Raw genomic sequence first — 19,851 nt, 5'->3', positions numbered from 1 at the left:
GTTTGTCTGTATTCTTTGAGTATCTTCTCTCCTCCTGGCTTGGCATCCAGAAGTGTTTTCACAAGCTTAAAAGTGTGAAACATCCAAAGTTATTCAGGTACAGATTTATTCAGGCATCCAAATACATTTGTCAAGCTACTCACAATTTCAGTTTGGCCCCACTCCATTCATAAAGTATTTCCCACATAAATAAACCAAGTAATTTTATATAAATAAAGTGAAAATATCACCTCTTTGGCCTGTAAAGATATGTCATCACTTGAATTTCTTCTTGGGGACAGCATCTGTGTGTCATAGATGCATCGTCGTTTAGGGGACATGAACGAAAGCTCACTGTCTGACGAACGCGATGACACAGAAAGAGTGTCTGTGCATGAGGACTGCACAGGAGATTCTGAGGAGAAACCAGAAATACAAAGAGATAGTGGATCATTAAAAAAGTTTTGCCTACAATGAGAGATTCATTTTGTCTGTGTTATTGAATCATGAAAAAAGAAAACAAAATCTTCTGAACGTTCTATATGTAAACAGTTTTAGTTGTATTAAATAAGATAGCCTAATGTTATAGTGCTACTGTTACCCTCAACAGAAGTGGCATCAGTGAGGGTCCAGACGATGTCAGATTTCTCCTCCAGAATGTCACTGAAGACGTCTTCATCCACCTCAGTCCCAGTTTCATCGGCAAGATATACATTTGTTTCTTCAGGGATGTCAAACTTCTCTTTCGCTGTAAATGAACATACATTTTTGGAGTCAATTAAATTGTTCATATATAAGGATGAAGCAGGTAAAGAAAATATTGTTCTGGTACTTTATGAAGTGTGCCTTCATGTACGAATCTCAAAACATTTTGTGGGATTCAAGATTTTTTTTTTTCATGAGTCATCTGTTGTGTTTTGTTAAGGAATCTGCCACTGAGGATGCTGAGAGAGACATTGCAGCAACTGTTGTGGGAATTTACACAGTTGTAAGAGACGGAGAAGATGAGCCAAAGGATGTGGGAATTGGGATCGAAGGGACTAAAGTCCTCCAGGACATAAATGGTGTGATGATGGCTTTCATCATGCTGTTTGGGCTCATTTCTGCCTGGATTTAAACTATCCAGATAACCTTAAATACACCTTTGAGTTCTGCCAGAAGATCATAATGAATCTGAATGGACACAAGCACAATGCAAAAATACAGTAGCTGAAACTCGAGTTGTTTGGTTCAGAGTGAGCATAATGAGACAAGTCAACTGCTGAGTGTGTTTGTTCTTGTGTGAAAAACTGGATCACCTTTATAATTTCTTAGACGTCATGAGATGTGACTGAATTTTGCAAGGTACTGTCAAAATGGTGTTAATTGTTCCAGTAGTGTTGGACTGTGTCATGCACTGTTTTAATTAATGCATTGATCTGTGTTCAAATATGTTGCTGGCTGATGTTCCACATGTAGAACATTACACAGTTTCTATACTGATGATTGTTTGATGATTGACCCTGTTTGATGACTTCAGAAAGATGTGGTGACAATCATTTTGTAAAGTTTTTTTTTAACCTGGTTTTAAATAAAAGTATTGACCAGGTTTTGTTTCATGTACTTTTTGTGGAGGATTATATAAAATAATTTCTGACCAACCAACTAAATTATTGTGTCTGTGAAAACATTGATTAATTCTTTTGTGAAAATGCATTACAAATAATTGATAAAACAAAGCAAAAAAATATTTTGGGAAAAAAATCATGAATTGCACTAGATCAATTAATATTTTTTTTTTACATATAACTTATTTAATTACATTGAGTTAGGAAAATATTTTTGGATCTCATTAAGTTAATGAAAATATATTATTTTAGTTGCATTAGATAAAATTGAGTTGGCCAGACTCAAACACTTTACATTTGATCAATGAAAAGTATTTGATTTACATCATTGTAAAAAAACTGAGTTGAATGAACTTAATTTATTTCAATTGTACAAACCCATATTTATTGGATGGAAAACCTGCCCAAAATTAAATTGAGTTCATCCAATGAGTTATTTCTATGAGTGTATAAAGCATGCACTCAGTCTAAGTGCACAGAAGTGTTCGTGTGCGCAGGAGAATTGGGACAGTACAGGTTACATCATCGACTTGTGCTTCTGCGTCGTAACTGTGACATCCAACGGGGGGACCGGTCGCTGTTTTGGTATTTTAAGAAGATGCCAGTATGATTTTAAAAGTACAGTATAGGTATTTTTGTTTTAGTAATTGCAGGAGATATTTGGCTGTCCAAATGTTTTTTGTTCTGACTTGTTGAATACAGAGCACAGTTTGATAGTATTCACACCTGTACAGTAGAGTGAAACAAGAATTATTTCAATACTTTATATTTGAACACTGCTTTTTCGTGACAAACACAGCTTGCTCTGTCACCACTGCCATATTTCTGCCGTTTAATTCAAAACCCATAAATAAAGATGACGAAAAAAAAATCCAAACATCACATGTACCAATGAATTGTGGGTAAATACTTCGCTGAAGTCCGCCTGGATGCGGACTTAGCCGAAGGCCGGATGTACTACACAAAGGGGGCGGGGCTAAAGAGCACTCCAGAGAATTGGGACACACTATGCACTCAAACTCTTCAGCATGAACGTGCATTTGAAGGACACGTGGGTGGAACGAGGGTGCAAGTGCGAGTATTGGGACTGGGCCTTTTCCTTTCCATGTTGCAGAGTGGCTGGTGCCCATCTCCACCAGTCCCTGTGCAAGAAGCAGGATACAACCTGGACAGGTTTCCAGTTCATCACATGGAGACAAACATAACAAACAAACATTCACACTATCACTGACATCTAGGGACAATATAAAATGATCAGTTAACCTAACATGCATATTTGTGGTCACTGGAAGAAAACTGGAATACCCAAAGAAAACCCACATGTGCATGGTGAGAACATGTAAATTTCCCACAGAAAGGCCAGCAGGCGATCCAGAACCCTTCTTGTTGTGAGACTACAGTGTTAAAACCTAATATCTGAGCCTTAGCTGAATATCTGTCATTTTTCTGACTGCAGGAATGTACTGATTGTGTAGTTCTGCCTTTTGTTGATATTTATGATATTCCTGTGAAATCTACACATTTCAGTTTCTGTTTTGCTGTTTGCCCTCATGTCAGCCTTGCCAGCAGAAATGGAGACAGGTTAATTTGCACCTGACCCATTTGACTGGGATTGAGTGAAACTCAGTCCCGGTGGTGACATTTCTCTGCTTTCTTTGCAGTCATTACATTTTAAATAAATCTTTATTATTAAAGGTTTAGTAATCTTTGCAAAAAAAAAAAAAAATGCATATCACTCTGTTTTTCATGTCAGACTTAGATTACCATCTTATATTGTATATTTTCGTTTTATTGTTTTTTAAATGTATTTCTTTTCTTTTTTGTATCTCTGTTTTTGCTTGAGCCAAGATTTTTATTGTTTTAAAGCATCTTGTACATGTGTTTTCAATCATCATTATCATCTTATGCTGAAAATTGACAAAGTTGTAGGGATTTTGGTCAAATTTTGAAAATAACCTTATGCATGATCCTGTGCAATGTTGCAAGATGTCGTGCTTAGAGTATGTTATGCGAATAACTCGTCAACGTTTTGCACAATATTTGTATAACTGATTTATAGCAATTAAATATGTTTGCCATCTTGAACTGGATTGACTACCAAAGTTATTCAGCTGTAGATGTAAAGCCAGTTATTATTTTCTGCAAATTTCAATTAAAATGTCTTTTGGTTCATGAGATATTTTTCTGATAAACTGGGATGACTCTTAATGTTAATGCTAATGTTTTAAAGATTTTGCATGAGTTGCACTTAGCGTGTGCTTTAAACGACTTTTAGTTACTACCACACCAAGTTTTAGTACAATCTCTGTAGGACTGAGTTAATTAATGTAATTTTGTGTTTTCTATGTTCAATTGGCTGTGGCAGCTTAAACTGAGTTGGCTCCAGATGTTATTCATTGTACAGGTCCATCTAATACTTATTTTCCAAAAATGTCATTAAAATTCGTGGGTTTTTATTTGTTTGTTTGTTTTTTAATATTTTTGCTAACAGGTAAACACACGTTTACACACACCCACACAGACCTAGATACAGGGAAAAACATCGTCACATTTGCCTTTCTGCTGCTGTCTGCTGTATTTGGATTTTGAATCAGTTACAGAATTCAGCTTCATCCATCAGTCTCTTCCCATCCTGAGCCCCTTCCCCCAAAACACACAAACCATGGACTCTGTCCCACATTAAGAGGGTCAGGAAGGACGCGGTTCGGTTCTGAAAAGTGCACTCTGCGTGTGACAGCGCCAGAACCCCTCGGACCTTAAGACACCGGGAAGACGGACCGGTTTTGGACCAGATGAGCTTCACGTTGACAGGGAGATTTCAGAATGACGTCAGCCGTAGGCGCTGCCTTCGGGAGCGCGTGCAGATAGGAGAGCGGAGCGTCCGGACCTGCAGGGATCTGAGCCAGACTCACAGAGGATAAACCACCTCATCTGTCCCGGGTTTAGATCTCTTTCTGTAAATCCAGCCTCATCTTTGGTCCGATCTGAATCCGTTGTTGGCGTTTTTAATGAATCTAGGCTCAGGTTTGTTGTCTTCTCTTATTAAACAGAAAGGTGTTTCCATCGATCTGATCTGACGTTAATGCGGATCAAAACAGTTTAATATTAAGGGATCAAATGTGGCTCGTTTTCAGCTAAAGACTAGGACCTCGCTGACCAGTTTGCTTTGCGTTTCGTTTGTCGGATTTTTTAAGACTTTATTGTAAAAAGTACACTTTGTGTTGGTGGTCATGATTTTAACGCAGCTCGGTTCTGTTCCATCTGCTTGTTGTCCAGGTCTCCTGATGCGCCTCGAATCAGTACAATCCCGGCACAGCCCTCTTAGCGCACAGAACCTGCTCCTTGTCCCGTTCAGCCTGTAGAAATCCGGTGTTCTTCAGTCTGAATAATAGGAGGAGGAGAGAGGAGGATCCTGGATCCAGACTTGTCTGAGCAGAGAAGCAGCATCAAACAGAATGGGAGATTTTTGTTCAAGAAAAAAACAAATGTGAAGATACAGAATTGGATGTTTTTAATGAGGAATTGAGTTGGATTGGACTAAAATTAGACTGAGCAAATCCAAACGCTTTTTTAAAATTTATTAACTTTAACCCACCTGAGAGGTTTTGATCCATCTGTCTTTTTTTGTCAGAACTCAGTAAGTATATGTGAGTTGAGGAGAAGTAAGAGTATTCTCTGATGAACCGGAAACTTATTTTTTAGTCATTTCAGACTATCAGATCAACATTTTTGTCTGAATAATTGATGACTGGAGAGGAAAGGAATACCTCTGCCTCTTTGAGAGTTCTTTTCATAAAATACAAATAGATTTGTAACTTTAGTTCCTGTCTGTTTTCAAATATGGAGAATGTCTCTGTCTCCAGCAGTGCTCTGCCAATCTGTAACAACTCTGTGAACCTCGACTCCTTCACATCAGAAAACAGCACAGATCTGAACTGCACCCCTCCCTCAGACTTTTACTTCTACGCTGACCTTTATGTCATTTTACCCATCATCTACTCTGTGATCTGTGCCGTGGGACTGACGGGCAACACGGCAGTCATCTATGTCATCCTCAAAGCCCCCAAAATGAAAACTGTCACCAACATGTTCATCCTGAACTTGGCCATTGCAGATGATTTGTTCACATTGGTGTTGCCGATCAACATTGCTGAACACCTGCTGAATTACTGGCCTTTTGGGGAGGTTCTGTGTAAAATCATCCTCAGCATAGATCATTACAACATCTTCTCTAGCATCTACTTCCTGACTGTCATGAGCATTGATCGCTACCTAGTTGTCTGGGCAACAGTGAGGTCAAAGCGCATGCCATACCGCACCTACCGAGCAGCCAAAATCATCTCCCTCTGCGTCTGGATCCTTGTCATTTTCATTGTCATGCCGTTCTCTGGTTTTGCTGGAGTTGACGTCAGCCCAAATGATGAACGCAAGAGATGCGTTCTAAGCTTCCCTAGTCCAGAGAATTTGTGGTTCAAAATGAGCCGGATCTACACGCTTATTCTGGGTTTTGCTATACCAGTGTCTACTATCTGCATTCTGTACACCATGATGCTATATAAGTTGAGAAACATGAGGCTCAACAGCAATGCCAAGGCCTTGGACAAAGCCAAGAAGAAGGTCACCATCATGGTCTTCATCGTGTTGGCTGTCTGCTTGTTCTGTTGGACCCCATTCCACTTGAGCACCATTGTAGTTCTGACCACAGACCTGAGGACCACACCACTGGTGATCGGGATCTCCTACTTCATCACCAGCCTGAGCTATGCCAACTCCTGCCTCAATCCATTCCTTTATGCCTTCCTGGACGACAGCTTCAGGAAAGCTTTCAAAAAGATGTTGGAGTGCCAACCAGCCTGAAGGTGCAACAGCTAGAAGCTCTGCAATGAGGCTGTGCTCATCTCTGATCCACTGAGAACAAATTAGGAAGGCATGCATCAGATTATAACAGATGAGAAAAAGATTTTGCACAATGTTTCCATCATAAAACTAAATATAAAGAATCAAAGCCTAGCTTTCTTTGAAGGAATGCATAACACCCACTGCCTTTTATGCCAGAGTTTTACACTAAGATCTTACATATGCTGATAAACGACAAGTTGTAGCTGTTTTTGGTCATACCTTGTAAATAAGGTTATGTGCAATTTTATGTGATATCATTAGATGTCAGCGAATGTGTTGCACATCCCTCACAGCTACTACAACATTAAATTCCACATCAGTATCTGTAAAATTAACCAAATTATTGGCATTTTTGTGTTGGCTAATATTGATTAGCTGTGGTGCCCATCTTTAATTGGAGTGACTCCAAAAGACAAGCAGTTGTAGATGTATATTCAATAAATATTTTCTGAGAGTTTCATTAAAATCCACTCAGTGGTTCATAAGATATTTTGCTAACAGACAGTCACAGGCAAAACCATTATGTCTGCCTTTGCTTTACAGCAATCTGTGATAAAACTGTTTATGAATTAATAATGACTCTCTAAAAATATATGTAAGATTAAACCAAAAGAATAAGAAAAGAGAAATGTATTTCTTGTTTCTTGTTACATTAGTCAAATCTACACAAACATCTTTTTTACAGACAACCCATTATATATTTCTCTTTTTAAATGATTTTTTGATCAAAGTGACAAACTGACAAAAACATCTGTTGTTTCAGGCTGTCAAAATACATGTGCACAGCCATCCACACTGGTTCCAAGGTTTAGATGTTTCATGTGTCAGGTATGATTAAGGCATATATATATATATATATATATATATATATATATATATATATATATATATACATACAAGGTTATTACTAGGTTATTTTAAAACTAAACAATCAAAAGGGTGGCTATATAAGGTTATTACCATATAACTAAATTTAACAACCCTTTGGAATCAAGAGTGGAAGGTGTTTCTTTGACCCCTATATGAACGGTTTGTCTACCATTCAGGAAACTCAAACTTTATTAAACTGTAGGCCTGATCTCCATCAGGCTGTGGAACATGCTGTCTGTGTTCCACCTCACATGTCTGGTTTGTGTGAGCTTTTGTTGCCCCCTGTTGTCGACAGGCCAGTGAACCTGATAATGCAGCCAGAGCCATTGTCAGTCTGAATGGATTTCATGACAGAATATTGTAGTTTCTTTTCATGTTTAGGTTTCAGGTCCTTTAGGCATTATAATGAAACATATACTTGTAAAACGTTTTTGATACCTAATTATAATCATTTATCAGAGGAAAGAGGGGGTTTTCTTTGTGTTTCTTTGTCATTATCAGTTAAAATTCAGCAAATCAAATGTATTATAATAAATTGCTAAACTATTGAATAATATATACTAAATATATAACTACAGAGACAAAATTTATTGCTTTTATCATTGAAATAGAAGAGAAAGCAAACATTGTATTTTAACATTTATAATTCAATGACTTTATTTTTCTTTTAGATTGAATTTAATTTATAAAAAGATGTCAGGAGTCTGGTGGATCTGTCAAACCTCAGTCTTTTATCATTTTTCTTTCTGTGCTCTCAGTTCAGATTTTAGCTGGTATCGGTGTTCAGATATTTTGTGTTTAATCATGTGGTAGCGTTTTATATTACAGACAGTTTTTAATCGTCACCATTTTGTTTAAACATATGATACAAACAGATGTATTCTTCCTCCTCAGGAAGAATTAACACAGGGGTTTGTCTGGATAAAAACCTCTTTTGTCATTTCTTCTTTTAGTGACAGTTAGGACCATCTTCTTCTCTCACATATTGTTTTATTAGGGTTGTATCTCTGCAGGCTGGCTTCTTTATGCAGAGGAACAGATTACGGAGCCTCCCTGGTGATCATGGGTAAAAAATTAAATTTTAGGTTGTGAAAATCATGTGCACAAATTTGTAAGCTTTAGCCTCAATTTAATAAAGAGTTCACATGGATTTGCAATTCATTCCCCCAGTTTAGTGAATTTGTGCACATAGATGTATTAATTGGAATTAATTTTAGTAAATCTTACACAATTTACAACATCAGTCAAAGATTGACAACTTATAGGGCAGCGAGTGCTTAGTTTTGTTTTCAGCTGAGAAAAGTAAACAAATAGAAGCACAACACCAGAAGTCAGATAAAGGTTTAGGGACCATCAATAACAACAATAGATTTGTCTGTGTTTCTATCTAAATCCCATCAGATGTTTATGAATTAGACATTTATATTGCATATTAATGTCACTGCAATAGTTAAATTAAAAACATCCCAGTTTGTATAATTTTGGATCAAGTATATCCTTGTTCTACTTTATTGTTGGTTCCCAAATATTTGTTCAGGTCCAAATATGACTTGTCTTGATTAGCATTTGCCTCAAATGTATTGTTTGCTTTTCTGTGGTTGACAGGAGGTGATGTTCACAATATTACAGTGGCTGGACAGCTTCTTTATAAGTTAGTGATCCTGGAAATAAGAATTTGTCCAACTTTTCAATGTTACTGAACCCAAACAATGATCTATTGATGGCATCTATCACAAAAAAATGCTCACACAGATTAACTAAATTGAGGGAATGACTTAGAATTTGTGCACAAAGTTTATTAAACTAAGAGAATAGATTCTTACAACTTCAAAATGTATTTTTACTATAACCCCCAGGTGGCTATGTAAGAAAGTAATTCAGGGGTACGCAAAGGCCAATCAAGGGTCTGCCTAAAGAAACAACCAGAAAGGCTCCGCCACTTAAAAATTATTTGCCATAAATACAAGAAAATGTGTACAAGGTAAACAAAATCTATTAATTAAAATATTAATTTAACATTCAATATGGGTCCAGATAATACTTAATTTGGGCCCAGATTCAAAATGAGCCAGTTCTTTCAGCTCTCAGACAGCTCTCCATTAAATACTACTTGTGAAGAGTTGGCTCAGAGCTGGTTCATAAACACTATTGGTCTGTCTGCAACAAAACATGATACAATACTATAAATAGTTGAGCCTTTGTGTCATTTACTGTAAAAAATATGTATAGTTATACAAAATGTAAAGCCTTATCATCATGATGACTGAACATTGTGTCTTGTGAATGAGAAGGAATTTGAGTTTGTGTTAATGAATCATTGATTAATTTAACTGTAACCAACAATCATGACACATTATGTAATTTATTTCATATCTGAAAAATATACTTTTATTTTCCCACTGTCAGTCATGGGTTTTAAATATTTTAGAATCAAAATACAATTATTGTGCAGATATTGAATCATTAGAATTGTGCAGATTTGTTTTTTATTGTGCCACTGTACATTAAAATCACATGCATTACACAATGGTGAAGACTTATTCTGATAAGGATGGGTTGGGGATGAAGGTTTTGTTGGTGTCAGAGTGACCCGAGATAACGTGTGTGAGTAGAAAGGCGCAGGAAGTATTAGTGATTAGGGCATCTTGCTAGTAAAAGGTCATAATTTCAGTTGCCACGACAGCTTGTTGAGTACAAGATGTACCACTGAGTTTCACAGCAGCAACACTGTTTCCAGGAAGACGATGAATCAGAGAAACACTGAGGGTTTTTTTCTTTTTTTTGTTACAGTGTTAATGCTGGACATGTAAATTCATATAAGGTCTGCATTGTTTTTTAATTTTGTAAAATAAGTGGTTAATAAAGAGAATTAAGCTCAACATAAAACAAACAATTAAAGAGGTATGTGTTGGGAATGACTCTTAGCTTCGACCCCATCAATTTTTAGCTCATTATGTGTAAAACTGTGTGTTAGTAATTTTTGTGTTTGCAAATGTTAGCTGTGGTGGCCATTTTGAACTGGCATGAGTCCAAAAGCTAATCGATTATAGATGTACATCCGTTGATTACTTTCCATTCAGTGGTTAACAAGGTATTTTGTCAACAAACAAACAAAGTTGACACAAACAGTTAAAGCTAAAGTTTGAAGCAAAATGCAATGAAAAAAACACTTTGAAATGTGTTCTTAATGAGTCTAAATGGAAGTCATTTTTGTGTTTTCCAAGTTCAGTTAGCTGTGGTGGCCATCCTAAATTGAATTTGCTCCAAAAGGTTGTAAGTTCTTAGTGGACGTCCAATTATTCTTTTCTGCAAATTTCAATAAAATAGTCCAGTGTTTCATGAGTTTTGCGCTAACAGACAGAATTGACCCCCAAAAATTAAAGGCAAAATTTTAAACAAATATCAATCTGTGAGTGCTCAGAAAATGTGTTGAGGTTAAAGATCACCTACTAGCATACAAAATTTTAGGTCAATAGTAAAATTGATTAGGCTATAGTCATTTTTGTCTTGTGAATTGGATTGGGTTGACTCCAAAATGTAAACAGTTGCAGATGTACACCTAGCAATTGTTTGTTTGTAAAATGTCTCATGAACAGCTGGACAGATTTTAATGAAACTTTAAGAAAACAGAGAAGAGTTGACTCCAGTGGTGAATAGCACAGTTTTAAAAACAGATAATGTTCAATCTGTTATTGTTTAGAGCAGTGATTCCCAACCCTGGCCCTCGAGGAACACTGTCCTGCATGTTTTAGTTGTTTTCTTGCTTTGACACACCTGACTTGAATGAGTGAGAGATAAACAGGCTTCTGCAGAACTTAAAGACCTGCTGAAGAGCAGGGAGACATGAACAATGAAAACATGCAGGATAGTGTTCCTGAAGAACTAGGGTTGAGAATTACAAGAAGTGAGAAAAAAATGTTGTTTTATTTTCTCCCAGGGCTGCAGAAAAGAAGTACATTGTTTTAAAGTTTGTGATTTTACTGGATGCAGAAGGTAGGGTATGTCCTGGACATATTATCACTCATTGTCTATACCAAAGAGGGATGTGGATTGGTACAGAACCCATTATATTAACTGAGATGGCTCTGTACTTCCACCAAGTCATAATTGTATAGCTTTGGTCACCATGTAATCAGACCTCTTGGGTATGAAAGGAAGTAACCCCACCCCACACACACACACATACACAGAGTGACAGACATACCGAGGAGAACCTGCAGGTGGTCTCTTGTTTATTGGAAGAGAGTGAATAAACAGGTTGATTATTAAGAAAAACACAGATTTAGCACAGATTCTATACATGTGCTGACAGATGAAGGTTCATCCACCTGAGCTGCAGCTGCACCACTAATCCACCTGTTGTCCACCTCACTCCAAACACTGCCAGGAAAAAGTTATTTCAATGGATACAGTGATTTACACTGTTACCCTGTTCAGATGTAATCTCATTTCAGTAGTTTTGCACAATTATTTGTTTGTTCCTTCAACTTATTTGTTTTTACCACACTCTGTATCAAATCTTTACTCAGTCTGCGATATGTGTTCATTAATACTCTGTTGCTAGATTAAAAAAAGGCTGAGAAGACTTTGATGTTAATTTTTTTTACAGAAAAATAGTGAAATATGGTTTTCAAACTCAGTAACACATATAAAGCTGATGGAGGTGAATGCTAAGTGGTTTGAGTCACAAATTAAAAATTTAATATCCTTCTCTCCAATAACAGTAAAATCACTGACTCCGTGAGTTTGCCTCATCATGGATAAATTAATATGTCTGGTATTTCTCACTCTGTAATGACAATAATGTGACACGAGAGGGCAGTATTGGTCCTAGTAAGGCCTTCTAGTGAGTGTGCTTTATAAACCTTCAGCAGGTTGGTCATTAAAACTGCCACAATTATTTATTTTATTAGAAATAATGACAGCAGATGGACATAACCTAAAATAGACTACTGTAATTAAACAGTATGTGTGCTGGTGAGTGTTTGTGTGTCTATGTGTTATTGCCAAAAAGTCTGATAAAGTGCTTTTCTCATGCAGACTGTTTGCTTAATCTTTTGTGCTGCTTGAAGACGATTGCAGCCTGGAGGGTGAAATGACAAAACAAGTCACTTTCTTCTGGTTTGTCTCTGTAATTGAATTAATAAAATAAATATGAAAAGCTTTAAATAGCAAACAAAATCTGAAATTATTAGTTACTACAGTATGCTATACATTTGTGTTGTAACGCTTTAGAGACAAAAGTCACTAAAAAACAAAAGGCCTATCATTCCTTTAAGGAATGCATATCACCCACTGCCTTTCATGCCAGAGTTTTAAACTGTCATGTTAAAATGACAAAGTTTTAGGGCTCGATCAAACCTTGAAAAACAAAAAGTTGTGCAATTTTATGCAATATCATAAGATATGTTAAGCACATTGGGTATGACTTAACTGTTACCACTTAAAATTTAAGCTTGATATCTGTAAAATTCACTGAGTTATAGCCATTTTCATGGCTTCTTAAAGATTCATTAAAATCCATCCAGAGATTAAAGAGATATTTTGCAAACAGACAAACAGATTTGACCCCAACAGTTAGTGCTGATGTTTTCAACAAAGATCTCACACAGTTAGTAGCACTTGAAGTGTATGTTGAGGTTGGCTCTCATCTGCTACTGCACAAAACTTTAGGTCAATATCTGTCAGGATTTGAGTTTCATTCTTGTGATGCTTGTGTTTATCTTTTTTCATTTTGTTTTCTTTATAATATGTTCTTGTAGTTCAGTCTGGTTTCATGGTTAATGTGTTTCTATGTGTTCTTGTCATTTTTATATTTCTGTAATTCTGTAGAATCTGCTCTTGTGATTCTCTTGTGATCAGTTTTTTATGGTTTTGCTGTGCCACTATTCACCTCAGCTCAGTAGTTTTCCAGTCAGCCTGCCACACTCATCTGCACCTGTCCCTGGTAGGCAATCACTCACCTGTTTCCACTTCCTTGTCAGCCCAGCCTTTATATTCAGTTATTTTTTATCATATCCCATCTGGTACATTATGTCTGCTTTGTGTTGCTTATCGCTGCTTTTGTTACCTCTGTGACTGTTCATGCCAGGCACATGTCCTGCTCATTGTGTCCTCCTGCTTGTGTTCTACTGTAAGTTTTTATTTTGTTGTTGTTTGCTACTTCGTCAGCTTTTGTTTTCTGTTTTTGTAAATGAATGAGTTTTGTTGAATTGAGATGAGTCTGTATTCTGGGTTCGCTTTGCACAAATTTGACAATATCTGTAAAGTTGACTGGGCCATAGTAATGTTTCTCTGATGTGGCAGCCATCTTTAATTGGGCTGACTCCAAAAGTTAATCAGTTGACGATAAGAGGAGTGTCATTTTGTCATGTGGTTATGAGATATTTTTGCTAACAGATAAATACATGCACACACACACACAAACATGCACAGATAAAAACATTATAGTAAATTTTCAGCTTTTGGTTACAGGTAATAAAAACAATGGGACACAAAAAAAGAACAGGTCTGAAAATTTTCAAGTTTATATATTTTGAGTAACAATAAGGTTGATTTTCAGTGATCAAAAAGTGAATGACAATCACATTAATTTTGATGACACATTTTTACACACAAACTGAGTTTTTGGTAAAATGAAACAAATTTTTAAAAATGCTTTTCAAAGTGCAGACTTTTGAAACCGCAGTTATTGTGTATCTGTGGGGACTCGAAATTCAGAGGTTTCAGAAACAATAATTTAGTGGTCTTATTTGCACAAGCTCACTATCACTTCAGGTCTTTGTTGCCTTCCTGTTTAGGTCTCAGAGATGCAGGGGGCGGAACAATAGATAATTTATATCAAAGAGACAGAAATTGTTAAAACATTTTTTGAAAATGTTATTGAAATTTTTGCTAAAACTAGAAAAAAATCAAATAGTTTAGTTAGACTGATAAACCAAAATCAAAAAGAACCAGGCTCAACAACAAAAAAGGCATACCAAAAACATCCATTTGAATTTAAAAGCCTTGCATCTTGCCATCTTTCATGCAAAAGTTTTGAATAAGACCTATATATGATGAGAAATTATGAAATTGTAGTTGCTTTGAAAACTTTTTGAAAGTTTTGTTAAAATCCATACTGTGGAGTTCCAAGCTTTTTAAAATGCACAAGGTGTTATGTAATATAGATACATATCCAGATTGCAATCACTGTCCTCACAATAAAGAGTGGTTAAGGTCTGCATTTGCCTGGCTCTTAAAAGATGCTTTGTTTCCCTGAATGAAGGTGTTGATTAGAATGAAAATGATTAGGTATCAGGCTTAACACTCCATTGTCAGATTTACAAACTGAAATCTGAGACCTCTGTTTAAAGTTGTTTTTTGTCTTTTGACATAGATGGCTTCCTTCACCCCAATCTCAAACTATCTGTCTTCTTGGTCCAAAACATGAACATTTTGGTTCTCAAAAGAGTGTCTTTTATCTTTGAGGTGTAGTTGAACATCTGAGTGCTATCTTGAAGAGCTAGACCTCCTGTGTTGAGCCATGCATCTGTGGAGAAGCCGTTTAGTTTCTCCAATGTAGAGTTCTCGACATGCCTTGCTGCACTAAATTGCATACACCACATCGCTCAGTTTATGTTTCAGTGTTATGTCCTTAGGATAGACCAGCCTCTGTCTGAGAATCCTGTTGGGTTTGAAATGTACAGGTTTGGAGAAAATCCTAGTTTTTCAGATACTCCAGCTAACAATGTTTTTGTGTTTCTTTTTCCTTTCCTCCTTGTTTTGTTCTGTGGCATGTATTTTAGATTTCCTCACTGGCTTGACGAAAGCTCAGTTAGGATATCCACATAATTGAAAAGTTTTTTTGATGTCTTTCTGTTCTTTTTCGTTTTCTTCTGTCTACATGGAAACATGTTCAGCTTGGTGGTGTAGAGTTCTAATGACAAAGTTTGTGTTCCACTGAGTGATGAGAGTAAAACAGAAGGTACTGTGTGCGTTGGTTTCCTGTAAACCTCAGTGCTGAGGCTTCCATCTCTTTCCATGTGCACCTGTAGAGTCCTGAAAATATGTTGAGAACGTGATAATGTTGAATACATGGTATATTGACTGCATAAGTTAAGCAGTTATTTAATTTAGTAGTTTAAACAATTTGTTTAGTTTCAATATGTTCTGAAGTTACTCTATTTTCTTTTATTTCATAGACTTTTATTATAATAGTATTTCTTTAAGAGCAATTCGAGGCATGATTAGAGTGAAAAAAGTTCATGACCTATGATTTTTTTTTTCTAGCAGTATGGTGAAGACAGAACTATACACAATGTACAGTCGAACTGTGGATTTTGTTTTAATAAAGATGCACAAAGATGAAGAGCTACATGGATTTTTCTCAAGTTATTTTTGAGGGTGCAACACACCAGTCAAAAAGATTTCAATATTTTAAAACATCTTGCTTTAGCTCATCTTGTTGGAAACATACCACATCCCATAGAGATTTCCATGGATTTGGCAAATGTAGCAGGATGATTATTACCCGTACTTTCAATAAGGCTGGCTGCGGTGTTGTAAATCGGCTGGCTCATTGGCTGGCCCATTGCCAGCAGGGGGAAAATTATAAAAGGGGGGTTTGTTTTTTTTCTACTGTCATACATAAATACACTCCTCACAGAGCAAGTTAACCAATTGACAATGCCACCTTTGTTATCCTTAAGCCACTTTGTAACCAGTTTGGCAGTATGCTTTGGGTCATTGTCCATTTGGAAGACCTATTAGCACCTAAGCTTTACCTTCCTGGCTGATGTCTTGAGATGTTGCTTCAGTAATTCTACATATTGTTTTTTCCTCATGATGCCATCTGTTTTGTGAAGTGCACCAGTCCCTCCTGCAGCAAAACAAACCCACAACATAATGCTGCCACCCCCATGTTTCACAGTTGGGATGGTTTTCTCAGGCTTAGCTTCCCCCTTTTTCCTCACAATTGTAACAATGGTCATTATGGCCAAACAGTTCAGTTTTAGTTTTGTCAGACCACAGGGCATGTCTCCAAAAATTAAGGTCTTTGTCCCTGTGTGCATTTGCAAACATTAATCTGGCTTTTTTTATTTTTCCTTGCATATTATGGATCTGGTCAGCTGGTCTCTCAGCAGAGTTGATCAAATTTTCTTGATGAGAAGACAAGGAGAGCCCTCTTGCTCCGAAGTATATATGTTGTATTATGTTGTATAATTCTAACACATTTGGTTTTCTAAATATTAGTTTAATTTATTTTGGTGATCTGCATTGAAGTATTTTTATATGGAATAATGGTGAATTTACTTCCGTTACCTGAAGAGGACTGGCAGTTTGCTTTGTTTACGTAAGTACTGATTGCTACACAAAGTATGTCTAAAGAAATGCTTAGTGTTGGGTCTGTTTGAAGATAATAAATCAAAGTGAAATATAGTAACATTTATATTACCTGAATCATGCAAAGTACTGTATATAGAAGCAGATAGCATCCAACTTGTAAGATTATTGCTAATAGCTTTTTTCTGCCATAGTACTCTTTAAATTCAAAATGTAGAAATCATTTTCAAGTTCTGTTTAAAATTAGATAAGTACTTGCACAAGGTTGATCAGATTATATTTATTGCTTTGTTCTATTTACAAATTCAGAATTGTTACAAACAGAAAAAACAAACAAAACTGAACTGTTTGTTTCTTTCATACAAATGAAAATGTAAAAAATTTATTATAAAAATTAGAACCCACTTTGACACAAAAATGCAAGAGTAGTAAGTGGGACAACAGTTTGTATCACAAATTATTCTTGGTGAAATTAAATTAGTGATGGGAACGGCAGCTCTTTTGAGTGAACTGAATCACTAGAATCAGTTCATCAAAATGATTCATTCGAAAGATTTGTTCACCGAATACTTCAGTTCACAAGGTTTATTAGTTAATTAGCTAGTTAGTTTAGTTTATTTCTTTTGTGCCATACACCATAAAAGGTGCCCAGCCCCCATGGGCTTAAAAGACATACAAACATATTTCAAAGATGCAGAGAGAGACCAACATCAACATCCTTCAAACAGAAAGTGTTGTTCATTATATGGATCACTCCTCGGCAGCAGTACGTTGTTTCTGCGCATGCGCAAATCAGCAGTTCATTCATTGGTACGGATCAGAGACAATGAGAAAATAAAATACAAAATATAATATGTCCATCTTACTTGTGAAAAGTTATCCCCCGAGCCCTGACGTCAACAGTCCGTCGATTTGAACAGAAATAAGCTGCGCAGTGCTGAGGCATCTTCTGCTCTTTTGGTTTAACCAAATAAGAAGGACGATCGCTCCAAGATGGCGGCTGTATTTCCTGCACTCATGCAGCCCCGCGGGGTCTACTCTTTATGATGTCTATCACATCTCGGTGGCAGTTTGTTGTTTCTGCGCATGCGCGACTCAGAGGAATAAAATGAGCTGCTGATGAAAAACAATGGACAATGATTAAAATGATGGTATTGTCTTCGGAAGGTGGAAGTCCAGTGATAAAATCCAAAGCAATGTGCGACCAGAGACTGGTGATAGGCAGAGTTTGGTTCCCACTCTTATTACAGGCACAGCTTTGACATGCTGAAACAAACTCCTTTATATCATTTGCCATTGATGGCCTTCATCATTATAAGATAATCTTAGTCTAAAATTGGCATGGAAGGTGTTAAACAATATGCATTCCTTCAAAGAATGCTAGGTGTTTAATTTGTTAAAGGAATAACTTGAAGTGTTATTCCTCTGATCTCTGTGTGTATTATATCAACTAACATATCAATAACTTCAACTAATCAAGTTCTGGTTATCAAACCATGGTTGAGGTGGATCAAATGAAAATGTTCAGTCTTCACTCCTAATAAAGTCCTTTATGTGAGACTTTCCTTAGGCTATCTTGTGATCACTACTGATTATTCTCTTTAAGTTGTGCTGTGAATAACACCTTTCATTCTGAAGGTGATACTTTACAGTCACTGCATCACTCAAAGTAAAGCAATATCTTCTGTAATTATGTAGCTGATTGACATTTTCACAATCATTTAGTCAGTTTTCCAGAGGGAAATCATTTTTCAGCATAGCACGTTTTGTTGGAGCAATCATCAAAGCTGTATTCAACATAAATAAAATCAATACAATTTTAAATGTGAAATTATGTTTAATACATCAGATGATAAAAAAACAACCAGTAGCTATGTGGCAATATAAAAGTAAGAAGAAAAAGTGACCAACCCCCATCGTTTCTGCTGGATCTTATTGCTCCCTTTCTCTGATCCTTGTCTGCAGTTGTTGCCATAGTGACACAGAAGTCCCATGAGACATAGCCAGTTAACAATAAATTGACTCTGCACACAAATACACAATGGCCCCCCCCACACACATCCACCTCTGAACACTTGCACAGTAAGGCTTATGAAGCAGCTTCTTCTGACAATATGTCTATGGTTTGGGGAAGCTCTGTTTCATTTTTTTCTGGAAGATAAATCAAACATCTATAACAACAGGACAGCTCATACCATTGTGTTCATGTATTTTCATATAGATGTTTTTTGTTTCATTTTTCAACTCTTAAAAGAATGGGTCCACTCTGAAATGATATTCTGTCGAATAGTTATCAGCAGTTAATACCTTATCAGTGATATCAGTGACATCACTCATAGATCACAGAGTATGGAGAAAGACGCAAAGGTCTTGATCCAGTTTAGACAAATGGCTAGACAACAGAAGTCCTTTCTCCTAGGCTTATAAAACAACATTCTCAAAAATGTCCTACCTAGGTATGCACAGGAGTATTAAAGTGCATGACAAAGCCATAGTAATAGTAGTTATCTGCCTCTAAAAGTGTCTTAAGATTTTTTTTTATTTTTGTATTCATTTTTATTCTTGCTGCCCAAACAGAACAACATACCCACACAAATTATACATCAAAATGACAGGCTTGGTCACGAGATGTGTCCTATTACATTTAGTGGCATTTCAAGTTACCATGGCAACACTTTTTTCAAAATATGATGCCATTAAAACTCGATGCAAACCAATGAGTGGAAGTCTCAATTGACAGAGTGAGAGATCACATGACTTAGAGTGTTGAGGTCTGTGACCAGAACACGTTTTGTTGGCAAACATACTCTTTCTATCATCAACATCTAGTTATTACACAGCAACTGTTTGGCATGTACTTCTGACCGATTCTTCCTCTTTTTGACACACATACATTAAGCTCGTCAGTTCATGTCTGAGTTTCCTGTGGCCTCCAGCATGTAACAATGTGGATTGAGCTCATAAGACAGAGAAATTGGCTAAATTTTGTGTACTTGTGCCCTCATTTTTAGAGTCTGAAAAGAAAGTAAAGGTTCAAATCTGTCAAGGAGATCTTTATCAAAGAAGAGGAATAAAGTCAAGGTCAGAGACATGCACTGGTTATACTAGGTTTGTCAAGCCATTAGTGGTCTGTATTAGTAATACTAAAGATAAGGTCATGTTTATGGAAGAG

The 19,851-nt window shown here is 36.5% G+C and overlaps 1 protein-coding gene across 1 annotated transcript; it reads left to right on the top strand.

Annotated features, from left to right (window-relative positions):
• The first annotated feature begins 4,462 nt into the window (after window positions 1–4,462).
• npbwr2b (neuropeptides B/W receptor 2b) lies at window positions 4,463–6,880 on the top strand. Its single transcript, XM_017435044.3, has 2 exons — window positions 4,463–4,610; window positions 4,863–6,880. The coding sequence occupies exon 2, from the start codon at window positions 5,427–5,429 to the stop codon at window positions 6,441–6,443; it is 1,017 nt and encodes a 338-aa protein (XP_017290533.1). The 5' UTR covers window positions 4,463–4,610; window positions 4,863–5,426; the 3' UTR covers window positions 6,444–6,880.
• The last annotated feature ends 12,971 nt before the right edge of the window (window positions 6,881–19,851 follow it).

This window comes from Kryptolebias marmoratus, linkage group LG8, assembly GCF_001649575.2.
Source record: "Kryptolebias marmoratus isolate JLee-2015 linkage group LG8, ASM164957v2, whole genome shotgun sequence".
Classification (NCBI taxonomy): domain Eukaryota; kingdom Metazoa; phylum Chordata; class Actinopteri; order Cyprinodontiformes; family Rivulidae; genus Kryptolebias; species Kryptolebias marmoratus.
The sequence above is the reverse complement of the archived record's forward strand: the minus strand, read 5'-3'. Positions and strand labels throughout refer to the sequence as shown.